The sequence below is a fragment of the Rhopalosiphum maidis genome, chromosome 2 (genome assembly GCF_003676215.2).
Source record: "Rhopalosiphum maidis isolate BTI-1 chromosome 2, ASM367621v3, whole genome shotgun sequence".
Lineage (NCBI taxonomy): Eukaryota > Metazoa > Arthropoda > Insecta > Hemiptera > Aphididae > Rhopalosiphum > Rhopalosiphum maidis.
In genome coordinates, this window is record NC_040878.1 from 56488505 (window position 1) to 56516336 (window position 27832).

Sequence of the window (27832 nt, forward strand, 5' to 3'; positions counted from 1 at the left end):
TTGTTAGCAAGAAATTAACGTTTTAATATCACGGATCTAGAGGAAATGCGATACTATACAGACCGTCCGTCTACATAATATAGTAGCTTTCAAAGCATAATATTATAAGTACTAAAGTTGTTATATAAAATATACAGTTATATAGCAAAGTTATTATTAAAAATCTATCTGTTTATATTTTGTATTTATACTTATTTGTACATTTATTTGTTAATTTTTAATTCAAGATTAATTTTAATAAACCATATTCAAATCTGTGAAATATTTATTCAAAATTAATGAGACTTTAGCCGTCCTAATCAAATACAGTAAATTTAATATTTTGTTTTGTAAATTGAGCTTCTTTTCAAAAATTAGTTTATATTTTTGTATGGATCTATCTAGTAATTTTATTAAATTAAATTATTTGAAAGAATAACCTTGCTGCATTAACCAAGTATAGGGCATAATAATTTTATTTTATACAACGAAGATTGATTTCTTTTAAAAATCTGTGAATAACTGACAACTGTCTATTGAAAAAAAATATATAGGTAAATAATATCAATATAATATATATACCTATGTTTTAGAATAAAATATAACTACATCTAAACTTTCTTAGTTTGACTAACTATACTGTTTAATTTTGAATCCATTATTGTTAAAATGTATTTCTTCAAATTATGCGACGAATTTTGATCCCAGATAACTCACAGTTGGGTATACCATACACGATACACCAACAACTGAAGTCAGATTTAGAATATTACGAATCTATTAACCGGAAATTTCTGTACAATATGGACTAGATGTATGATCTGTATGCGCGACTAAATCTGAAATTAAACACTAATTACGAAGCATTTGTATACTTTCAATTGAAACACCAAATGGATACTGCCCACTATCCCACTAGAAAACTATACCAATATTTTAATTCTATAATCAAAAATTATTTCAAATCCCAGGCGCCTATACTAAATTTATCTATGATCTATTGGTTATGGCTAATATAATAAATAGTTTAGTCAATAAATAATTATCTGTAGCACAACAGCAGAGATTAAAATTACGACTTACATTGTCTTGCGCAATGTCGCTCAGCTTTTGAAAATTTATTAAAACGATCAATTCTTAATATATTTTAATGTTCCTTTAATATTAAATTATAAAAGTTAACGAAGCGTGACTATATTTTTATAGAATGAAGAATCGCCCGAAATCATTACCGTTGCGTCGTAAAATTCTAGATGATTGTATAAATAATAAAATGTGTATCAGATATTTTACGAAGTTAATCATTTCAATAATTATTCGGTTTACATTGTATCTAAAACCGGTATTACGGATACATGATGGTTATATGCCAAACGTAATCGCATTCAAATCATAATTCCTAATATCCATCACAAAAATTCGTAGTGCACTTAGTAGATAAAGAGTAGTTGAACCGATCATCAGATCAGTAAACCTAATCACTCGTTTTTCATCTAAAGTTTAGATGTTTTTCGGGTTTAGATTCTAAACCCGAAAAACGTGCTTAAAGTTTTAATGTCAACGTGACAAATTTCACTACATTCCGCGAGCCAAATGCCTTATTTTCTTATTGTCTTTATATCAATATGACGAAATTTCGCCGGTTTGGCAATAAGTGATTTAAAAACCTTTTACCCGGAATGACGATAAATCTTCGTTATTGGATGATCGCCTCCCCCCCCCAAAAAAAAAAAAAAAAACAATAACGCTTTCACTAAACTCCGCTGATATCTCGTCCGCCAATGCGGAACAATCTCAACCCACGGCCGACAATAAATTACTACCTGCTACTCACTTTCGACTATAATGTATGTCTCGTTAGCCCTTTTCGGTTTACGAGCCTTATTAAAATTGTAGCGCGTTCGCGGAACCGACCGTCATCAAGCTGGACTCCGCCGATCAAATCGTCTTCACACGTGATTTGTGTGTACCTAATACAATCCGTTCGACTCGACGACGGATAGACAAACTATTCGGTTTTTCGTCATAATATATAATATTAATAATATATTATGTAACGTCCGTACACTTAACCTCGGCATGTACAACGTGTATAGATAATACGATATATAGGACGTAAATGAGACGGGGAAGGGGTAGAAAATCATACTCTCTCGCCCCCGGGAAGGGTTGACGGAACGAAGCTCACCGCACGTGTGCACGCGGGGTAGACTGCCACCGCCGCCGCCGCAGCGACGGTGTCAGGAGAAGAGGGGTGGCCGCCGATCGATAAAAACGTAATGCGCATGTTTTAACGCACAACAGGAGGAAACGCGTACCATATCAGTGCCGTATAAATGTAACGTATAGTAAATTGCATTCTTCATTCAGACCGTCCGGTGTTTGAACCGTCATCGCCGTCATCTCGTCCGGGCGACAGCAAGTCGAGACGAACGAAATATTCCTTATCAAAACACATTTGGAAGACGGGCGATGTGATGAATGGTTTGCTCAACACGTTGAAGAACATTGCCAGTCTCAGTGAGTACCTCTATACCTATACACATATGCATAAAATACACACCAGACACGATTATATTGCTATATAATGTACCTATATACGCACCTATGACGTATGAAATAATATGATATTACGCGTCCGCGTCGTGATAATTTTAAATATTATTTTATACGATCTTCAGACATAATATGCCTATACGCGAACGATCATACTGTAACGCACATCGCGTTGTTAGCATAGACAGTAGTCCGTATGAATTGTTCTGCGTTATTGTAATTATATCGATGTAGATACACCGTTAAAATAACATTTTAAATACATTTAGTGGCCGCGCGTTGTTGTTTTAAACGATTATAATATGCATTTGTATGTAATAACGTGTAATAATAACGCGCCACGACTATATTATAACAATAATTGTTTATGAAGAATCTTTTTGTTTTTCCCCGCGCGCACATAATTTCAAATGTATACTCAATGTAATATAGGTATATATAATACCTTATGCATTACGGGTGATAAGTACGGTTTTCGGTTCTTGTTGACACTTTTCACTCCTCTCCCCGCACCTTTATCGTGATAAACAAACACTTCAATGATAACACAAATGACAAAACGTTGCGAATATATAATATTTTATAGGTATTTATTTATATTATGACAATAGACATTGCAGATACCTGCGGAATAGTATTTTGTTATTGTAATAATGTAATATAATATTTCGACTCCGTCACGTTCTTTATATAATCGAATTAAGTTTGGTCGATATTTTCTTGTTTGCAATAAATGTTAAGTGTTTAGAAAGCGAAATGAGTGCCTATATAATATTTTTAGGGTTCGATTCGATCGGTGGAAAACCCTATTATCATTAGTGTGCTGGTTTTTTTTTGGTTTGGTATAAAAAAAATTGCGGAATTTTCATTTTAATATTTTTTTTCTTTCAAATGAAGAGGTGAGAATTAGCACAAAAGAGTAGAAAAAATTCCTCCTTAATCATTTTCAGAAGCTAAACCGACGTGACTTGAATCCAACGTTAACCATCCTGTTACGTGGGACGCTTTCAAAGGGATATGACTATGATAAAATGATGAATAATATTATTTTTGAGGTAATAAAAATGAAATACCCAATTCAAACTGGACGTTTAGTTCAACGATCGATAAACAATAACATTGTATATAGTTATTATGGTTGATAATATACACAATTTTAATTTAATTTTCTACGTACTTTTTTCTTACGAAAAAAGCAATTTATAAAAACAAACAAAAAACAATTTTTTTTTTGTTCTAAGACATACACATACAATATATTATATAATACGTATATATGTATTTTATATATTATATACAGAGTGGTGCACTGTATTTGTTCTCGGATATAACCCTCCGACCACTACATAAATACTATTTCACCACTCCGCCACTATACGCCTTCTGACCGAACTTTAAAACTGACATCACTATTTATTCAGATACTTTAATGGAAACGGGTATAATTATTATATTTTTAAAATATTTACATTAATTGGCTCTATGAATATCGACCATCGTAGATTCCAAAGAATCGGGTAAACGAAGATTCGGTCTAAATTATTATCGTAGACGTGGACACAAGCGGCGCACAGACACTCTGCATAATTTATAATATTATTTTTAACTTGTTTACCAAAGAAATTTTTTCTTATATACACTTTGATGTTGTATATACGTGGTATATACTCGCGCTCATAAAAGTGTGACGGATAACGACTATATTTTGTTGTTAAAAATTGCGGCTTCTCTAACAACGTATATTATATATATATATATTTGTATGTGTGTGAGTTTTATATATATTTATACACGCCCACATAATTTACTACTCGCATATAACAATATAATATAACACGCGATGCTTCGCAGTCGAAAGACAGTCGCGCGGGATAATGATGTGCCAGTGATAATATAATAGTAGCCGACAATCATTATTCACGGGATGCCGTATATCATCGTAATGAATTAGGTATTCGGTTCAAGTTGAAATATGTGTTTCCCGAAGTCTTCGACTTCGTCGAACGATGATCGTGTTTATGGCTGTGTATAGTGTGTACGCGTCGTTGGACGTCTATAATGATATGCGTACGCTATAAATTCATCAGTTTATCTTGTGATATTATAATTCGTGCATTTTTCTTTTTTTTTTTTTGGCCGCATTAGTGTATAGTATATTAAAGAGATTCATTTTAATTGGAAACAACGCTTTGATGATGTTTAAAAAAATAATTATTATAATAATCATATAGTCTTTGTTCCGTGGCTCCGGATCATAGGCACAAATTGACAAGAGTATTAAGAGTGCTAAAGAATCAAAAATATTGTTGAGAAAACAGAGCCGGCCAGTGTATGAGGGTCATACTCTACCACCTATAATACCTACTATAATCACTGCCATCTCAATTAAATCTGTTATCTCCGTAAATAAAACGAAACTTAATATGAATTCAGATCAATATTTTCATAATATTTTGCAAAACAATTTATTTTCAATCATAAATAATTAGGTTATTATTTAATTAATATACCTAATCATACTGTAAACTATTACGCTATAAATTTAAATTTAATGTACCTACGCTTATTTTCCTTATTTAGTATAATTTCATAACAATTATATTTCTATTAGTATAGTTAAACGATAAAATATTTAATAATCTATCATGAAAAATCTGTTATGTTGGATGAATGAGACCTAGCACATTAAAAAATGCATTTATAGTTCTTACACTGCAAAAAAAATAATATAATATGTAAGTTCCTACATAACTGTTATAGGATACCAATAATACAAACATTACAAATTCATACAAACTCTTCTTGAAAAATTAAAAATTAATATTTATTCTTAACAGTGTAAGAGTTATTATACTTATAATAATGTAAGGTTATTAGACAATCATAGAAAGAAAGAAAATGTAGTTAAATATTATATTTTATGTATTCAAATTTGCTTAACTGATACAAATTTTATAAAAATTTAAAAAATATCTTGTTACATTTTTCATTCTTAACATACCAATTATCATACGTATTTTTTTTTAACGTAATAGGAACTTACACATTATTTCATTTGTAAGTATTAACTTATGTAATTCTTCAGCTGTTACTTTCGTGTAGAAAGTTACGATATTTTCCATTATTGTAAGAGTCCAAGATTGTGCGCATCGCACAGAAAAAAGCTACTTTCACACGAAGTAAACGAAATTGATAAAGCCAATGCCACTTGAAATAATTTAATAAACTAAACATATTATATAAAATCAATTACTGTAATACGTACACTATGATAAACGTACTAATCACGGCGATAGAGTTCATTGCGGTAGCTCTAAAATTCACAAGCAACTTTATCACCCCTGTGGTTTGCACCTATGCTCCAGGGGTTCGAAAGAATCAATCTGGTATCGTTATTAGTTTTTTCCCAGAATAAAAAATGTATATACCGTAATATTAAATTTTGAAAAATATAATATATAATATACAAGTATTAATGATAAATATATGTATATTATGACGACGTCATTTCATGCGGTCCACGAATTGATACAACGTACAACTCTTTTCTTTTGTACCGTATGCATGTTAGAATGAAATCTTTCATTCAATATAGCTATTTTACAATATAATATATTATACATTTGTGTATGTGTGTGTATGTTTTTTAAACCTTTTTTTTAAATCATTTAACATCTACGGGGGGACATGGTCACTTTATTTTGTTCCAGAAAATCACTCGGTCGAGTGCAAACCGACATATAATAGAGATAAAAAAAAGCGTGAGACGATATTTTATTTTACTTTTTTTATGAATGTAGGTAGTAAGTTTTCAAAAATTTAAGTATTGACAGAAAGTTACATAAATCAAGAGTAAACGTCAAAATACAACTCATTTCAATGAGAGAAAACTAAATTGTTTACTAACGTCAAATGTTCTTAAGAATAATTTCCAAATACGATCATTGAAAGCCAACGACAAAAACTCGTTTGTTCGAAATAAAACCGTAAACAAAAATGACACTTCGATGATCAAACAATTCACCAAAGACGACAAAGAGAGACGTGTCAATAGATTTAAAAATAAATATAAACCCAAAACCTCCAATGTTATGTTACTCTATAATATACAAGAGGATTTTTTCCTTCATATTAAAATTTATAAAACTTATTGTAATCTAACGCACATTTATATATTAACATTTTATACATAAAATCTAAATTGGTAAATTTATCCATCAATTCATCCATAATAATCGCAATATTTTAAATTCGCTGTAATTCTATGACTTTACCGGATACATCATATATTATACTCATGTTATTTTTCGTTATTGTAATTTAATTATTCTTGACGTAGTTGTATGCAATTTTAATGAAGCTGCGATTACTTTATTATGCATTGACAAACTGTACTTAAGTAATACTCATATGGAAGAAAGCCTATTTTCAAAAATGTATTCGGATTTCAAATTTAATTTTAACTATTAATATTCTATGTATGGCATCCTTTATTTAATTTAAAACAACGTAATTTCATGATTTTGTATAGTATTATAATATGAATTAGTTACTACCTACACTAGTATTTAAATAATTTTCTTTCATTTTGCAATGATGATACATAAACATATTGTGTATGTAAGACTTAAAAAAAAAAACCTAACGAATTTCACACCCTATATTTTATGAGTTTATTTAATATAATACATAGTAATAAAAAAATAAAAAAATGTATTTAAATATTTTATAAATGAAGAGTAAAATACAGTAATATTTAATGAATTATTGCATCAAAATAATCATCGTGTATAATATTTTATTAAACAATGAGTTTTCGTCGATATTTTTTTCAATATAAATTTGAACCCCAAGAATTATTCTAGAAGCCTGAAATTGAATGGTAAAAATAAATATACTTCTTCAAAATAACATGAAATTCCATCTAAAACATTTTTTTTTAAGTCAAATATAAAAATGTATACTTAAAATAATATCTAAAAAAAATGTTATTATAATATAATAGTGGCAATACAGGCAACCCCTGCATGCTCCGCTCGATAACCACTATATGTTTTTCAACGCCTTTAAAAGTGTTTATCTAAAATACTTTTTATACTTCAATAATATAACTGAATTTTTTTTTTAAATTATTACACACATCGGTATTAGTTATTTTATTTGTTCATTTCCCTGTTAATTATAAATCACTGGATAATATTTCAAAACGTTTTCTTTATAATATATTGAGATTTTCCAAACCTTAAAAGTAATTAAAAATATATTATAATCAACATAAAGCTAAAAAATATTGATTTGAATGTCGAAAATGTCAATTATTGCTAGAACTTACTTTTTTTTTCTCAACTGTCAATAAATTGTAATAATTTGTTATGCAAAAACTCAAACATCGTATTTATCAGTGGTTTTAACATAGGTACCCATATTTAATCGGAATTACATCGTTTTTCATACATATTGCCTCTATCGGCTATCATCCATGTCTTATATACAATAATAAAATATAAACATAGACAAGAATCTATAATTACATTAATAATAATAGTACTATAGGGCCTGGACTTATTGAATTTTTAAATTTTTATACGATGATCTAATTTTTATGATAAACAGCTGATAAGTAACTTAATTCTTGATATTGAATAATTTTTTCTATACCCAAATACAATAAAATACAAAATATACAAATCTTATTAATGAATAGGTATATTCTCGTTTGTTTTTCTGAAAAACTTGGTAATTCTGTTTTCACACAACTTAAGCACGATACCCACTCACCACCCGCTTAAATGTATGTCAATTGCACTAAGAGAATAAAATATTACTTCAACGCCATTGAGTCTACAGTATAATATTATTCTAGAATACTGTCTATATTTATAATTTAACGACTTACTCATTACAATTATTAATATGGTTGGAAAACTGCGTCTATAGGTGAAGACACAAAAATGAGATTTAACATGAAACCTGGGCCCGGTGATAGCGACTTTGAACAGTGGCAGAGCGCTATGAAAATGGTTGCGAGACTTCCAGACGGCGTTCCGCATGAATTCAGAAACACGGTACGTATCTATTTATTTATAAATTATGATTATCTACAGTTTTCGTGCCCGTCCGATCGCGTTCACCGCCGACCACCACCCGCAACCACTTGACTCGCCCACACATCCACTCATCTGAATAAAATGATTTATTATCGCGTGTCGTGTATGGTATAATACGAAATAAATATAAAATAATATTGGTTCGTGCCGATCTATAATATTATCGCACGCGGACACGCGGTCCGTTTTGCGTTGTACAGTTATGGTTGACCCTGGCGGAAAAATACTTGTCGTCCAGGAACGTAGAGTGGCCCAAGGTGGAACGGTTTTGCTTCAACGACACGACCAACCCAGACGACGAAGAGCTAGGCGTACAGATCGTCAAGGACTTGCACCGGACTGGTTGCAGCCTATTCTGTGGTTCATCCGGACTGGAAAACCAAGCGCTGCTGAAACGGGTGCTCTTGGGGTTCGCTCGATGGAACAAGGCAGTAGGCTACTGTCAGGGATTCAACATGTTGGCGGCGCTCATATTACAAGTGATGGAAAAAAACGAATCCGACGCCCTAAAGGTTGGTTCGTCGCACTGTGTCGACGAAATCTTAACGACTCGAAGTCCTTCAGTTCGACAAAAAATTTTGCTTTACGTGTGTTCCGACTGGCTGTTTCGAGTACCAAGATTTCGTCGACCAATTAAGTCGATGAATTAATGTATCTGTGTAGGTTATCAATATGCTGTTGGTTTATCATTTTCTCGTTTAGGTAATGATATACTTGATCGAAGGTGTACTTCCCGAAGGTTACTTTGCTAACAATCTCAGAGGACTATCCGTGGATATGGCTGTATTTAGAGACTTACTGAGAGTCAGACTGCAAAACCTATCGAGGCATTTAGACCGATTACAGACTGAATCGAAGGACTCCGGTAAGATAATAAATAATTTTTTCCATATTATATTACCATCTTCATACGAATGAATCATTTATATATATACAATAACCTGCACTGTTGAATAGGAACTAGCTACGAACCACCCCTGACAAACGTATTCACAATGCAGTGGTTTCTCACGCTGTTTTGCAATTGTCTTCCCCAGTGTACAGTGCTTCGAGTCTGGGATTTAATATTCCTTGAAGGAAGCACAGTGCTTTTGAAAACCGCCCTAGCTATCTGGGACGCTTTGTCCGAGTAAGTATATAATATTATATTAAGGCAACACTATGTCGACACCGTGGCTATACATTGTTGTAAAGTTTTTGGTAGATAATTACAATTTAACGCATTAACACAGACTTTTGATATAAATATACATACATATATATTGTTATTATTATTATTGTACAACGAACATCGTTGGCTCGTGTACGACAACCATATGAAGATTATTATAGTTTATACTATGATGATAGCATGTGTCATTTATCGACTTCTATATTTATTTTTGCATATTAAACCTCTTAAATAATAAATAAAATGCAAGTCAATACATTTAAAAATAATGTAATTATATTAAAAACACAGCATGTATGTGTTAAAATATTTTATTTATTGTAGGATTAAACAAAATATTTAAATCCCTACTCATTGTATTTTTCACTGGGAAATATTTTTAATTACGCTTTATAGTAAATGCTTATCAAAACAAACAAAATATATTTATTTTTACGAAAAATATAATTTGAAATGTTGTCACCCCATTAGCATAAGTTATTACAATAAATTTATTTTTGTGGTATTTTTCATGAAGCACAAAATTAAAAATTATTATTTTCATTTACATTTACATAACAAATAATAATAAACGCACTCCATAATATACATCTGAAATATCCCCAGCGTATAGTACATTTAACTATATAACTGCAGAACATTTAAAACAGACAAGTTAGTTAAAATTTAGTTTGAGCTATTTTTTTTGCTAGGATTAAAAGTTAGAAACACTTTACAGAATTGAACAAAAACTAATTAAACTAATTTCAACTCATATCATAAGTTAACCAATCGTGCGTGTCCTCTAACTATGGTTATATTCACGATTTCAACGATAATACTTACAGTACGTTACGTCTTAATACAGGTCCATTTAAACTGTATTGAAAATTTCATTTTAAATGTAGGTATCCATATAATGTAATTGCGCAGGTTTCTTCTAGGTTATTGCATAATAATATAATCACAATGTTGTCGTGAAAATGAGAGTTTGAAATGTTTGAATATAGTTTTATAAAAAGTTTTTTTTTTTTGTACTAACGTTAAATAAAACTATTCCATTTAGTCGGATAATGACGGTGACAAGTGCAGACGAATTTTATAGTATTATGGCTGTCCTCACCAGAGAAATGCTTGAGTTCGGTTTAATGGACGCCAACAATTTAATCAATGTGAGTATTTTCGTCGACGAATTTACATGTCACAACCCGTCGTAGTTATTATAATAATAATATCTACCACTGAAATACTTTTCACACACGTAGTACATATTATCATGACGTTATGTATAAACATTAAACATGTCATTCGTAGACAATTAGTACAATGAACGAGCTAGTCGAAGTCAAAGAACTTCGGGAAAGATACATGTACAATATAAATCCATGGGTCAGTCATGTTGCAAAACGAGGACTGCGATTGTTCTACACAGAGTCCGACATCGAGGAGACCGATAGCGATGACGACGTCGATGGTAAATCGTCGGCGATCACTGCGAACAACGACCGAAAGGACGACTTCAGAACGAAACGTGAGATAACAATACTATACTTACACTTTCTTGACAAAAACATAAAGTCGTACGTACAATGTTTTAATAAATACGTGTTTTGTATTCATATAGACAACAAATCCGGCAAAAACAATAGGCAGCCGACTCCCAGTTTGGATTCCGAAAGGGAAAAGGTGGCGTTAGATATATCGTCACTGAAGAAGCAATACAGCAAACTCAAAGAAAGACAGAAACAGGTCCAAGTCATTTTAACAGGTAAAATACATAATATTATATAAGTACACTTAATGTCTGTTTAGATATAACATTTTTACTTAAAAATATCCAACAAACACAATCTAAAACGCAATTAATCTCAATGCATACTCGAATACGAATATCTGTAAATAACAAAACTCTATCTTATAGCTGCGTGTAATGGACAAAACTTTATTGGGACCTCCAATTCTTCGGCGATGAATCATTTATTATTCGGTAAAACGGCTCTGAGATGCACATCGATCGGGCCAATACCCGGATCCATACCATTAAAATACATACAAGATGTCAAAAAACCGGAACCCAAAACAGGTACATTATAATATTACATATTAAACAATAAGCTGCATAAATATTGTATAGAAAACAGAATATTACGTACAACATCCGGTTTCCACACACAACGAGATAATGACCTATAGACAGTACCTTTTATACTCTTTCCTGTAATCAATTATTTAATATGTAGTGTTAAGACCATAGTGTTTTAATTGACCAAACCCCATTGTTACCTTTTTGATATACCATCATGTTATTATGTATTACCGTTAAAAAATATTTAGATCGTCGTCATGCGGTCACAATGATCAAATTTTTATCAATCATACTACTAATAAAATATTTAAAACACGTTATGAAAGGTTACACTGGCTAACCTCTAAAGTTCCAAATATATTTATCACTGATGTCGATTAATAAAACACACGTCAAACGAAAATACCTCAAACTATATATATATATATATATATATAGATTGAAACAATTGTAGTATAGATTGTTATTAAGCAACTATAAAAGAATTAAAATTTTTTTAATTTACCTAGCTAGATACTAAATATTGTTACCTACAATATACATAACGATGTTTTTTTTTTGTTTTTTGGCGTTTCAGAACCACGAGTCCGAGAGAAACGGACCGTATCATCATCGTCATCTTCGTCAACGTCCACCGAACTCTGCGACGATCCCGCGTCAGACTGCTGCAGCGAACGGTCGATCGATGACGATGGTTGCAACGGCCACGGTGAAGACGGAGATGGAAACGCTGACTTGGTCGTCGACGTTGTTTTAGAATGTCGTATACCTGATGTTAAAACCAGCGACGATGATGTCAGTGATGTAAGTCTAGCCGAAATGTTGAGAGCCAATTCGGAAGTATTGAAAAGAATGTGCAGAGGGAAAGTGGCGACAGAAGATCCAGAATCGGACTTAGAAGAACGGCTACCGGACTTGATAAACAACATCAGCATGATTGGTGAATCTTTAACCACCGTAGAGACTTCAACCGCGAACGAATTTATAACCACTGTCGAGAGTTCCGCCGCCGATAAATTCCGAAATTTACTAACAGACGAATCGCAATCTGTAACTGAAACTTCCACCACTGATGATTTCCGAGACTTTTTTGCGGTCGAGTCGTTGTCTGCAGCGGAGTGCGTTGATCGAGTGCTTCCACCACAGCAACCGGAAGAAAACAAAGATAACTTCGAGGATTCCACAACGTCGGCATCGAAACCATTTGCTCCGTTCCCTTCGAAAGTCAGGCAGCCCAAACGGCTCGGTATCGAATTGGGTCTATACCCGGACGGCTCGAATTGATTTCTTCTTTTTTTTCTACGACTTATTAGACAATTTTAAATTTAAATAAAAACAATCATTGTTAAGTATTTTTTTATACAAAATAATTGTTATTTAAAAATATTTTAAATATTACTATTATATATTATTATCATCACCTCTTTCGAGTAGGTCGCATTATTTTTGTAAGCGGCAATTGATGATCGAATCATTTTAAACTTCTTTGGAAATTTTACCACACATGTGATATTTTGTAAAAAAAAACCCAAATCTGAACGTTTTTCTTCGTATGTTTATTATATATTATATTATATATACAATATACATATATATTTATTGATATTTTAATATAACATTATACGATTAATTATAAGAATATCAATATATTTAAACAAACGAGTACTAGTATGACATATTATAATAGGTATAAATAATTAGCTTTAAAATATGTCGCCAATCGCAGTCATCTTTGACACTTTCCAGTGATTGGCTTTCATTATTTTTGTGTTCTGGAGTATTTTTATCATAAGCCTAAAATAATATTATAAATTAAACATATTATATTCAAGTTATATTTATTTTTTGTGAATCAATAAACAATGAATGATATAATAATATGATACGTAAGTATTGCTCATTCTACATAAATTGCATATATAACTATATATTAATATAATGTTAATATTAAATACTTATTCGTTATACAAATAAAAATTTTAATAAATAATTGATTAACTATAATAATATGATTAATATTGTTTAACAATGTACGTGTATGTATAATAAACTTATTATGAGTATTATCTTTTTGTTAAATCCATTTTACATCAAATCATACCTATCAACATTGTTAGAAATACAATAAATATAAATTATAAATTTATCTTCAAATAAATACTACAAAATAATTATATTTTACAAACAAAAAACACCACAACACAGTCTGAACACACCATACAATGACAATTTTTATTCTAAACAAAACGCAACTTATTTTTCAAAATGTATTAAACTCGTAATATAATGATGTAATTTTAACATAATCAATAATATAAAAACTATTTATTGTATCAGTTAATACCATTTAATTTAGGTATAGTATTTATATTTTAATCTCATTGATTCATACAAAAATCTAAAACGTGAAAATTCCATGAATTGATAAAACGGAAAAAAATAATATGTGTAAATACTCGATGTTTACATTATATAAGAATGAAAAGTAATATAAGATGATGATTGATTATAGACATTCGTTCGACTTTGAGTACATGACTTCAATCTATATCAATAGGCGTTTTAGCTAAAGTGAACTGCGATCGAACTTAGAATTCATAAAATTATAATTAACTAATGTTATAAAATACATAGCTATAATTATTCTACAGTATATTATATATTATAAATCCAAATATATTAAACTAAACTGTTATTATCAAATTGTATATAATGCCATGATAGTTAATTGAATATACAGAAAATGTGTTATGAAATATTATATTATGGGTAGCAAATATTCAACTTACTTTTCGAGCATTATGATGTGCTGTTCAAATGTTATTATAGTCGTGTAAAAAAATAATTAAAATTATTATCACAACTATACATGTACGAAGTATACTAAAACTATTCTAATTATTGATCACCTTAATCAACTATATATTATAATATGGCTTAATCGTATTATCAGTATGTTTACATAAAAGAAAACTAAGCTAATTATTACTAGGTAATAACATTAGTATTATTATAAAAATTATAATTTTCGCGATATGAATTAATTTCATAAAGTAAATTATTCACGTCGTTAATAATAATAAGATAAATTTTAATTTTTAAAAATTAATCTTGAATAAAGTGCATTAAAAGTGCATTATATGTGATGGGAAAGAAATTTTATGAAGCATTTATTATTATTCAATAAAAACTATTTTTAATCTAAATCATAAATACCTACCAACCATAAATAGTAAAAATAATTAATTTTTTTTTATTTCAAACGAATTTGGAAAGTTTTGGTTGATAACACCTCTTTAACTAGATCATTTAATGTTAAAGAAGGATTTTTATAAGTCAATATTTTTATTCATTATGTTCGTCATATAATAATTATTTTTAAAACTATGCTGTCAGTAATAGAAGATATGGTAAAATAATATAATGGATTTCATTTTTAAACTTTGAAGTACTCGTATGTTTCAATTTTAATCAATATTTCGTTCAATAAAGCGTATGTTTAGTTTTTATTGATATTTCTTTTAGAATATTTATTGCAAAATGCTCATGTTATATTTAAATTGTACTTGATAAAATTAAATATAAAAATGTCCAGTAACTATTAATGCTTTGTATGTGTACCTATATAAAATTACAAATATTTAAGAAATAAAATATATACTATATTCAAAGTCATCTTAATATTTTATTTATATCTAATTATTTTTAAATATTTTAGTGTTAACTGTTCAATTTTCTATTGCGATGAACTAATCACTAATAGTTCTAATAATATTAGATATATCGTTGATATAACATTCTATAATATAAATTTCACAGTTAGAAAACTTGACGGAAAAAAATTTTCTCTGACTACACAATTGTTAATTAAATATTTGGGATGGTTTATATTACCTTTGAGAATTATCTCATTGAAATATAAAAAAATAATAAAATTAAAATTAAAACACAGTAACGAATTACTAATGACCCACTTAATATATATAAATAAATATTATTTTTTTTATTATTAAAAAATAAAAAGTAAATTGGGTGAATGGACAATTAAATTTCAGTAACTACCTATTTCAGTAGCTCCGCAAGATTAGTGATACACATGGTTCTATGCAATACAAAATTTTGTATTCTATAAGGTAATTCACCAATACGCTCATCCTCATTTTTCAATTAAATTATACATTTATTCAAATTCTAATTTTTGAAATAAACTTAAAGACCATATTTTTAAGTATTTAGATTTATATACTATGTAAAAAGTATTTATAGCTTCTAATATTCAAACAAAATTCATTGATATATGTTAGCACACAAACATTTTGAAAATTCATGAAATTTAACATGTAAATTTACTATAAAAAAGTTAGTTCTTGTTTGAAAAAAAACAGTCATTGTAACCTTACTTTCTGAACTTCCCTCGTAGTAACAAGACACTCATTAAATGACATAAAAAATCTAAGGAAAAGAAAATATATTTAAAGATTACAAAAATCAAAGTACATAATAAATTTATGATTAAAGGAAAAATGGAAAGAAGGAAGAAACTATTCAACATATAAATTGATATAATAAATAGTTATTAAAAAAAAAATATTTTTTTTTACGGAAAGAGGATTTAAAATAAATAATAAGTAACCTATAAAGAAAAATAACTAACATTAATGAAAAAATAAACTAATAAATTGTATAATGTAGTATATTGCAAAATCGTAGTAAACATTTTTAACATAGTAATTTATTTTTTAAACTACTAAGTTATCAATGTAAAAATGTAAGATACTATATTATCTTCTTGAATTTGTATTAATATGAAATCATTAATGTCCTAAAGCAATAATTTTTTATGTTTTCATTTAAACTTATTTCGAAAAGCAAGTAAAAATAAATATTTATTTTTACTAAATAAATACTTAAATACTCTATTCTTCTAGAAATAAAATAAGACACGAATATAAAACAACATGTTTTTAAGTTTAAAAAAAGTAATTAAAAAAATATTGTTAAAAAGTATCTTAATATTTATATCTTACACGAGAAGATTCCTTTTAACCAAAATTAAATTAATGCATTGTAATTTCCTGGATAATAAATAATGTATTGTATAATAATTATACGTACCTAGTTATTGACTTTAAACATGGACATGGATATAGTAATAACTTATTTAACTATTACTTATTTAATATATTTAATAGTTTTTAAGTATATTAAATTCGCAGCATTGGTAATAAGGGAACTAAGAGGATTTAAAACATATTATGTAATATCACGCAATTTAACATTAATTGATTAAAAATATTTCTAGTAAATAATTATATAATAATATTTTAGTATATATAATGTAATATGTATATCATATTAATATATTATTAGAATAAAATACACAGTTTTATAGTAATATTGTTGCAAACCATGACCTGTTGACCTAATGTTTCAGATGACACATTCAAAATTCTAAACTAATGTGTGGTATTAATACTAATTAAAACAGCTCGAATAAATTTGATCAGAAAAAATGCTTTAAAAACTCTGAAAATATATAAAAAAAAAATGTTATCATTATATTAATATGAGCAATTAAATATACAATTTGTTTTTGAGTTTCTACCAAAAAAATATCTTATTATATTATCAAAAATCTAAGGTTGTAAAGTTATCCCTAAATTATTAGATCTTCGCTTTTAGGTAAACGTTTTAGACTCTTCTAATCAAAATGTGTCGAGACAACGAAGTGGGATGCTATTATAATATTATTCAATCACAATAAAATATAAATATAACATACCAGATCCTATTTTTGTGTGTAGTAGCACACACAGTGTGTAGTAGAAAATGACAAATGGACGAAAAAAAGTGTATACTTACTAGTTACAAGCCTTGAAAGATATTTGTCTAGACTTAAAAAAAAAAACGGTTAAGTGTATAGTAGCAAAATTTACAGAAATAGAGACTGTAACATACAGTATGCTGAAATATAATAATGATGTCATGAATGTGAAATGAAATATCTGATAAGATATATGTTATCTAACGTCATGTTATTTATTATGTACAGTCTATGACAACACTACAATGATCATAAATATTAGTGGTTAAAGCGAGGAAATTAGTGCACTCTAAGCCATTTAAATATACATTAAGGACCTAAAAAAACTCATTTCAAAATTGATTGTCTTAAGGAGATTCGATACCGCGATTTTCTGTTTTTGTCTAACGCACGCGTGATATAGGATTTTAGACGGATCCTTTGCCAATCATACCAATTGATCCAATGAAGCGATAAGAATTCTAAAAACGGATTTGAATCTGTCGTTAAGTCTACTTAAAATTGACTTTCCCAGATTTTTGACTTTTTGATTTTAACTTCTCCAAAAATTGAAATACGGCAATTTTTAATTACTCTTTTTTAACATAATTTTTTAGGAATTTGGAGGAAAATATCAAATCCGTGAGAAAGTCGATTTCAAATAGACTTGACGACAAATTCAAATCTGTTTTTAGAATTCTTATCACTTAGTTGGATCAATTGGTATGATTGGCAAAGGATTCGTCTAAAATCCTATGTCACGCGTGCATTAGACAAAAACAGAAAATCACGATATCGAACCCCTTAATTTAAATTAATTTTTACCTATTGTTTAATGTTAAATTATTTTCTTATTCGGTTATTATGATACTTAATATGATCAATATATCATACAAAATATTTAGTAAAATATAATCAATACCAATATGTATACAGAAAACAACGTTTTCTCAATAGAAAAATTTGAATTTTCATTCACAGCGAAATTAAACGCATTTGTTATATTAAATAAAAAATATTGTTTATTTATTTTTGTATTATTATTATTTTAATATATAATTAGGTAGACATATTTAGCATACAATAAACAACGAAAAATCACTAGAAGAAAGGTATAAAAAAAAACCATTACTCAATTTCAAGATTTTAAGGGTACATTGAATAATTTTAATATGGTTTCTTTGAAAATATAGGTAGGAAGAATGGATTTAGGTATTGTTTATAACAGACAAATTACCCCCTAAACGTCCCACTTAAGTTATACACTTCCGTTAACGACGACGAAGGACTGGTGAATGTAAATCGAGTTATTAATGATTATTAATTCCTCGGGTAATTGTATTTGGGAACGACCTATAAGGCAGCAGCTGCAGCACCAGCAGTGATCTGATCACCACGTGAAACAAACGATCGGCGATGCACGTCCCGGAGCACGTGTACTGCAGCGTGTAACAGTCGGCTGCGTTCTCTCAACCAACAAGAGAACACGGGCTGATAAAAAGTCCAACCCACTGATTATGCAAGGCTTAACTTTAACTTTCAACTTTATGGACTCGACGAGATACTTTTACTCGTGGTGCAACGTAAATTGGACGATTGTTTTTTTCTAACACAACTTCAATAAAGTTATATTTTTATAATAGTTATTATTGACTTATTTTTCATTCAAAACAACTACATATTTTTCATTTCTTTATATATCTAGTAGATAATTAATTAAGAATATATGAAAAAACTTTTTACGTGACTATTAAGTAAAAGAAAAATTGTTTATTTAACTAAACCTATATTATTATTTATTATTATAATTATTAACTCAAGCGAAAGAAAAATACTTGACTATATAAGATAAGGTTGTGTATCTGTGTTTATGGTCCATTTGTCTTATAACCAGGGGTAATAGCCAGGAGATGCAAGAGAACTCTATCCCCTATATCTGATAATGCTTAAATCTAACTTTCCCACGTCCCCTTAAACGGCTTTAACATATTCTTTTAATGATACGCTAGAAGTAAGGAGGTGTGCTAAAGCCACAAAGAAGGATTAAAATATTTTATTTTGTCAAAAATAACTATTTTTTTTCTAAATGTTATCATTTTAATTTTATAAAGTTATTTTATTAAATATTTTTCAATTTTATAAAAATACTAGATAATATAAAGAGTAGTTCCTTAGAATGTATTTATCATCTCATTATTCCATACATTGATACATTAGATAATAAAATGTACCTTTTTATATCATTGTATTAAGCTTTATTTAGTAGTTGTTAAGAAAGCTATTATATCTGTAATGCAAGAATCAAGTCCTAAATAAAATATAATTAATTTTATTGATAATATTGTATTATTTTATAAACATAGTTTGTTACTTATGAATTAAGATTAGTAATTAAACTTTTAATATTGTAATCTATACAAAAATTGAATTCGAGAGAAGTGTTACTATTATGAATTAAAACATTTTTCATAAAAAGAAAAAATATGCATATACTTGCAAGTACTTAAGCATGATTAGAAATACTAATAAACAAAAGAATCCTCACTCCGCCATCGATTCCGTTTACGCAGTCAAATCAATACGTTTAAGTAATACTTATTATTAAATTTTACTCGAAATTCTCAGAACCCTTAGTCACTTTGAGGTACTTTAAGCCTTGCTCATAACTAAAAACGATATATTTATATATAATCTAATATCACTGTTATTATAATTCATAGATCACAGTGGATGCTTCTTCCCACTCCAAAAAAAATTCTAAACAGTGATAATTATCAGTTGTCGATCGGCCGACATTGGTATATTAAATAATAGTCATGATGGCAGTGTGAGAGTACGGCGCACGTTTCTGTGGTATGTGTGCGTGTGTGTGTGCGTGTGTGCGTGCGTGCGTGTGTGTGTGATATGAGCAATAATTACACTACCCTCACGAAAAATATAATTTGAACAAATTGATGAGTAGCATGGATCCTTGGCATTCGTCCAGATTAAATCCAGATTCGAATTATGAAAGGTATGATGACGAGACATGTGAAATAATAAATGAATTATATAATAGAAAATTGGGCATTTTATACAATAACCAAGAAATAGGAGCGCCATATAATAGTACAGAATGAAAAATATGTAGTTGTATTTTTTGTTTTATATAGGCTTTTATCATTTAACACTCATTATTTCCAAGTCTATTAATGTTTTTAAAAATATTTTTCTTATATAATTTACAATAAAAATATAGCAACATTAATATATATATATATATATTACTTATTATAATTTTTTTTAAGTTATTTACTTTATCGAATGAAAACATGAATTTTTAGTTCCATATTCTAAACCAAAATCTTTTTCGAATATTTCAATTCATCACAATCGAAATACAAACGAGCAGTTCATGAGTTATAAGCATTTGAAGTGTTGGTGATCGGAGTAATAGACCAAACTGCAATTGTTATGCATTTAAATACTTCAAAAAATATTCTGCTACAGAATATAAAATTAAAAACGTATTCAAATAAAGTAAAAAAAAAATATTATTATTTTATTTTCAAAGATACCTAAATGTTGTTTTATTTCGATTGCAAATTATGTAAGAAAAATATTCTCAAAAACATTAATAGATTTTGAAATAATGAATGTTTGATAAAAGAATAATCTTGTATAATATAAATATAATTAGTAGTAGTTTAATAATATTTAATTTTAAATTTTAAAAAGAATAGTTTTATATTTTATTATTATTTATCAAAACTTGGATTATTTTTAAAAAAATGGAAATATTAAGTCATCCAGAAGTTTTTCTTCTGCAGTACTGCTATTCCTGCAGTATATAGGCTATACAGATTACTGTAGTACTGACTAAAATGGCTTTTCAAACGAAAAAAAATCAAATATTCACTAACAGCAAAAACTGTATGTAGAAAGTTTTTTTAAGATAATATATCATAGTAATAAAAAAATTGGTACAATTGACTTATCCCGTATAACTCGCACACGGCACACCATCCATTTTATGTAACGAAGTATTTTTGTTTTAGCAACTTTATTAAAATTAATCGTCAACTAACCCTATAATTTTTGTAATATGTAATATAATCTTGAATAGGTACGTATCCTAGCGATAAATGGGATATGGGAACTTTAAAAAAAAAATAAAAATGTAATTTTGGTCGCATTTGGACGATGATAATAATACCAACAGTAGTGATATAAAGACATATAATGACACGTTCTCACTTTAGTAAACGTCCACACGAATGGAAATTTGAGATATAATTATATTATATATATATATATACGGTTATTTATTTTCGTTTCGCTTATGACGCGCGCTCGCGTGTGTGTGATGTCCGTCACGTTGTACCGAACGTGATTATATCATATAATAATACCTTTACCGAGATCCCCGTCAATGTGAAAAATAGGTTCACTCGCGTTGTTCTGTTCCCCCCAGCCGTGTCCCAAGAACTCTAAGTTAAACGCTTATATTATTTTCATCTCCGTACCCGGCTTTTGTACGTTAGACATTATTAATAATAATAACTTTTATATTATATTAACTATTGTGTCAAGGCACCGTCATTTTGAAAAACGATTATATAAATTTACTTCTCCGACATTTTAACTCTTTTAGTCGAAAAGAATCAAAATTATTGGATCAAAAACAAAGATAAGCTAAGTAGGTATACTCCGAATAATAATGGGACCCTATTCAAAAACGTTTTTTCTTATACTACCAACTTAATACTTTGTAGTTAATGGATTTGCCGTGAAACAGTCGTAATTTATCAAACTATAAGTATTCAATAAAATTATTATATGTATGACAAAGTAGGGAATAAAGTTCTATATGATTAAATAGCATCATTATTTATCGTTAAAAACGGTTGTTATGTTACGTATGAAAGTAAGACTGTCGATTTAGATGTAAACACGACTCATGGCAGATTATTATAAAACAATATACAAATTAATGACCCGATGACCCTGTTGTGTATCTTTAGCTCACGTAACGTAAATGTTGGACAATTCCAAACTTTATACAAATGAATAATACGCTAAAAAAAATATCAGATTTATAATATTGTCTCAGATAAATATAATAAAATGCATTATATAATTATCTAATTAATATTTTATAAGCTATATAATAAATGGTTGTTATAACTATTATAAGTTTACTGTTTGTTAATATTAAAAACGAATTAAATTTAAATCCCGTTTTGATACACCGGTAATGATTTATTTAAACTAATTATATACCTAGATACATAATAATAAACTATCAATTCAAACGTTATTCATAAAATCCGTATTAGAACGAAATAAAGTATCAACAGAGGTTCTTCAGTAATTAACTGAATTTGTTTTTTTTTTTTTAGTCATTTTTCAATACTTAAACTTTTAATATACTTATTTAATTTATTGAGAAATCAGCTTATAACCATGATACTTCGATAGTACTTATTATTAATTAATGTTATAAAAACCCATATCTACGTATAAATCAGTATCATTTTGACGAGATTACTACATAAAAACATTGTTGGGAAGTTCGTAGTACGTATGAATAAAAATGTATACCTATTAACTACTATTATTATAATCTACCCTTAAGCTGGAGCACAGAAAAACTAGTTTTCAATCACAATTGAAGTAAACAAATTTAACCGTTTTACAAATAGGCTACCTGCTTCTCATGGTGCATAATTGTATTTCCCGGTATTACATAAATAGCACGTTTTTGTAAAATAAGTCAAAAAACGTACGTTCAGAATCCGGAGGAGGTTCAATTTATTTGACGGAGGCAAAATTGTTGTATAACTACTATATATTACTATTATTATTCTAAACAATAAAACTTCATTATGCTTGAAATTCGAGCTTTTGAGAACGATCAATGTACCGATAACTATTGACAAACAGCAAAGCCGCATAAATGACATTTATTTTTACAATATTATTTGAGGCGTAATTAACATGGATTTACACGACATTTGATTTATTATAAAACCAAAAATGTAATGCCAACCTGACCTCCTAAGAGAAAATATGCAATTTTTGAAATTTTTCCCTACCAATAATATTAATATCATAAACGCACTTTGATCTAATCGAATACGATACATTCATCATTATTTAGTTATTGATTAAAGGTCGTGGTTCTATTACACAGATAACTTTTAACTGCATGCTTATTATATACATAATAGTATAATACATTTGTATAGTTTAATATGTACCTATTAAAAATCACACTTGTTACGTGATACGATATTCATACTTTCTATAGTAGTATTATACAGTTTCGATTTACGTGTTCAATGTAATACATACACACGATCACCGATGAAGAACCAAACACAAACATATATAAAAATATGTATAATACATATTATTACCTATATGATTATTTATTTGTCGACCATAATTAATAATGAATCCCAAAAAATATTTAATTAAAAGACCGACAATTTATAAGCTTTACTTAGCACTTACTCAACATAGATTACAGAAAATAAATATGTGATTAATCTTCTTATTATTATTTATCTTTCTAAATATAGTTGTACTTTTTACAAGTACAGTTTGTTGATACGCCACGTCATTATTCCCACCAGATCTTAAGAAATGTATGCCTTAGTGATTAAAAATCTCACAAAATTTCAATTTTATTTGTTTTTTAACACTTATCAGTTATTGCAATTACATAATCATGTTCACGTGTCTTAATAATTATATTAGATAGACTTAGTAAGTATACCTTTACTAATAAAAACTATAGAATTACAAGAAATAAAATTAAAAAATATAAATTAAAGCGCGGGAAACAAATTATTACTGTAAACATAAGTGTATATAGGTAGTATTATTTTCATATAATTATGTTACATATTTTTCATATTATGTTTTTTATAATATTAGTTTATGGGATGCTCGGAAACGAAGTCTAAATCTTCTATTGATTGGAGTAAAATGCTACCTTACACTAGTTAGTCGTAGTCTATCTTACGTAGTACAATAAATTTATATTCTGCTTAAACGAAATCACAGCGTTTTCTTAAAAGAATTAATTGGCCTATTAAAAAACTTAACGATTGAATTTATTTATAGCCTATCGTAATTTATACTCTAATATAATTAAAATTATATAGTTGAATCGATATAATCGTTTAAATCAAAAATGTTACAAGAAAAATGAATTAAAAGTTTTAATTTCATTTATGACAAAATTATAAGCTGTGTACAATTTATGTAATATAACATTATACATTGAAGCTTAAACAATAAATAATAATAATAATAATGAGGTATCTGAAATAGTTCCTAAAATATAATTTATTTGATATTTTCGAAAATACTGATGTACCTAACTAAATCGGGCAAACTGTATTTTTCCACAATCAATATTCTATAATGTATACATGATGTATATAGTATCTTAATTCTTTTTCAAGTCTTGACTATATTACATTAATCTACCACTGGTTTTAGTTATTTACTACCCAAACAGTTACTGAAAATAATTTTGAAACTACCAAGTAATTAAATTCGTTTTTTAATAAAGAAATATGGTTAGACAAGTATTAAAAATTTTTGTGTAGTATAAAAATGTTGATTTTGTTCAAGATAAATAATTATTATTTTTATAATTAAGTACTATTATAAAATTACAAAAATAGTACCACTTTTCACCACCATATGAAATTGTAAATTAAATGAAATCATCTGGCCAAATTGTTTGCCTATTTAAACATTTTTCCTTTAAAATGAATTCATTGAATTTTTTATTTCGTCCTAGATACTACGATTTATAATACATCGCTTTTAAATTCCGAGCGGAGCGATTGCATTCAGCGAAGTATTCTGGGTATTCAATAATTACTATTATTTATTGTCAAAGTTTCAAAGGATAATAAAACATATATTCATTCTACATAATGTTGCATATTATACGATTTATAAATTTGTTTTTAAATTTATTTTGCCTGAATAGCACTTATTATTATAATAGATAAAAATGATTCAATATTGATAATAGTATATGATAGATAATTCAATTTAACTTATACTTAGGAAGTCAAAAATATTGATAAAATTAACAATAAAAAAAAAACCTGGGAAAATTAACGTAATACCAGTTATTGACTAAATTAAATTCATTTTTATATATATAATATATATACAGAGTGTAACAGAACTATTTAACAAATATAGTAACATTTGTAATGGAAGTTTTTCAAATAATCTTGTTACATCTTATATATTATATAATTCAAAAACTAATAAAAGTAAAAATTTTTTTTTTATTACTAAATTTTAAATCTTGATGAAAATTTAAACTTACCAAAATCTTAATCATTTTCTATTTATATAATTGTAAAAACCATAAAATTATGACCTACATATTGACAAAGTTTAGGCATGCTTGAAATCTACTATATAGCAGAGCGATTTTTCGTTTTTTTCTTTTCGCTGGGTGGCTGAGTATGCAAAAAATCGTTTATATACAAATCGTATTCGTTAACAACTCTAGTCGTACCTGTATTCGATATAAATATTTTTTGTTATTGTCTTATATTAAACGTGTTTTGATAATACTAGTAAGTATACACAGTATACACACAATTATTATATAAATAAATATATAAATATAATAGTCACGTTGTCGTCGCGATGACTATCACGATATAATATATTGCTTATGAAAATGGTCTGTTGTTTTCCACATTAGACGATGTATTGCATGTATTATAAAAAAATATAATAATTATGAGAGTGGGACGTTTACAGAGTGATTCGCCAAATATATTTACCTCAGTTTAAATAAATGTATTCAAATTTATATTTTTTAAGTATACTTAAAGATATTATTTTCAAATAAAAGCAAACCTTTTCATTATAAATAATATTATTATACAGATTATGATTTTTTCAAAAACTATGATGTAAATAATTCAAAAACTGCTGGTTTTAATATTTTGATTAAAATGCGTTAACATTTTCTAAATTGTTATCTGATTAACAATTTAAATAAATAAAAATTTTAAAAAAGTTGGTATCAAAATAGGACACTCAATAATCTAAGTACATCAGAAATATATGTTTAAGTATACTTAAGAATTCCGAAAATAAAAATTTGATTAAATACATTATTAAAGAAAAATATTTTAGTGAGTATGTTTAAAGAACCCTCCTGTATATTAAACAGTTAACATATAGGATTAAAGTATATAGCTCTATAGGTATTTTTAATTTCTTATTCTTCCTCGTCAAATATGAAATAAGACTTTTTTCACACTCAGGACTAAGATGGTGTATGTAAGTGAATTAAACCTAAAATAACGAAGATAATTTTACAAATATATTAACTCACTTATAAGTTATAACTGTAACAAATATAAAACGATTTAAAACAAATACTAGTTTTAACTATTTTTTCTAGAAGAATTTGAGATTATGATAAACTTCTGTAATCCCAATTATTACTTAATAGTTATTAAACGTATAAAAGTTTGAAGAAACTATAATAAAATTTTTTTTTTTTTAAATATTTATATTTCTTATAAATATCATTATTGGTATGTTGACCTTAGAAATACATCCACCTCATGAAACAAAGGTATTAATACATTAATGAATTAATTACTTTATGAGTTAAGATTAAAGAATTGAATAATAGTTCGTTTATAAAAAATTAAAATAAAACACTTGGGAAAATAAATATACAATGATATATTACTGTATGTTAAAAATTGTAATTGATTAAATTATTATCAATTAAAATTAAAAATTAAATAAAATTAATTGAAAAATAAATTCAGTGTCAAAAGAAAATCTCTAATATTTATAAAACTAAATATTCTAAAGTGATGGTAAGTAAGGGAAAATTTACTATTTGTATCCTATTAATATTATTTTTGTGGAAAGTTGTATCTACAGATTAAATGTTAACTGTCTTATCCATTTGCGTCTCATCATTTTAAAATTAAGTAAACAACTCTTGATAAATAATTTACTTAATACAAATGAGTATAAACTATAGTATCACTCAAAAATAAATATAATATGATAATTTTTAATCTAAAGAATATGTAAATGAAAAATTATTTATTTGACTGGAATATTTGAATATAAATTGAATATTTTTA

The 27832-nt window shown here is 27.7% G+C and overlaps 2 protein-coding genes across 3 annotated transcripts in view; both read left to right on the forward strand.

Moving 5' to 3' along the window:
- LOC113554511 (TBC1 domain family member 30) overlaps nt 1-13749 on the forward strand; it is a 36214-nt gene extending 22465 nt beyond the window's left edge. The window contains exons 4-13 of one of the 2 annotated variants that reach the window (XM_026958392.1): nt 2350-2499; nt 8473-8600; nt 8843-9154; nt 9345-9507; nt 9600-9771; nt 10859-10964; nt 11107-11323; nt 11417-11560; nt 11714-11875; nt 12456-13749. In XM_026958392.1, the coding sequence (XP_026814193.1) occupies nt 2350-2499; nt 8473-8600; nt 8843-9154; nt 9345-9507; nt 9600-9771; nt 10859-10964; nt 11107-11323; nt 11417-11560; nt 11714-11875; nt 12456-13162 (2261 nt within the window). In that variant the 3' untranslated portion in view covers nt 13163-13749. The remainder of the gene's footprint in view (nt 1-2349; nt 2500-8472; nt 8601-8842; nt 9155-9344; nt 9508-9599; nt 9772-10858; nt 10965-11106; nt 11324-11416; nt 11561-11713; nt 11876-12455) is intronic. The other variant, XM_026958393.1, reaches the window with a different exon arrangement.
- Nucleotides 13750-20522: 6773 nt separating this feature from the next.
- LOC113552153 overlaps nt 20523-27832 on the forward strand; it is a 28641-nt gene continuing 21331 nt past the window's right edge. Inside the window, exon 1 of the mRNA XM_026954871.1 lies at nt 20523-20694. Coding sequence (XP_026810672.1) covers nt 20636-20694 — 59 coding nt within the window. The 5' untranslated portion in view covers nt 20523-20635. The remainder of the gene's footprint in view (nt 20695-27832) is intronic.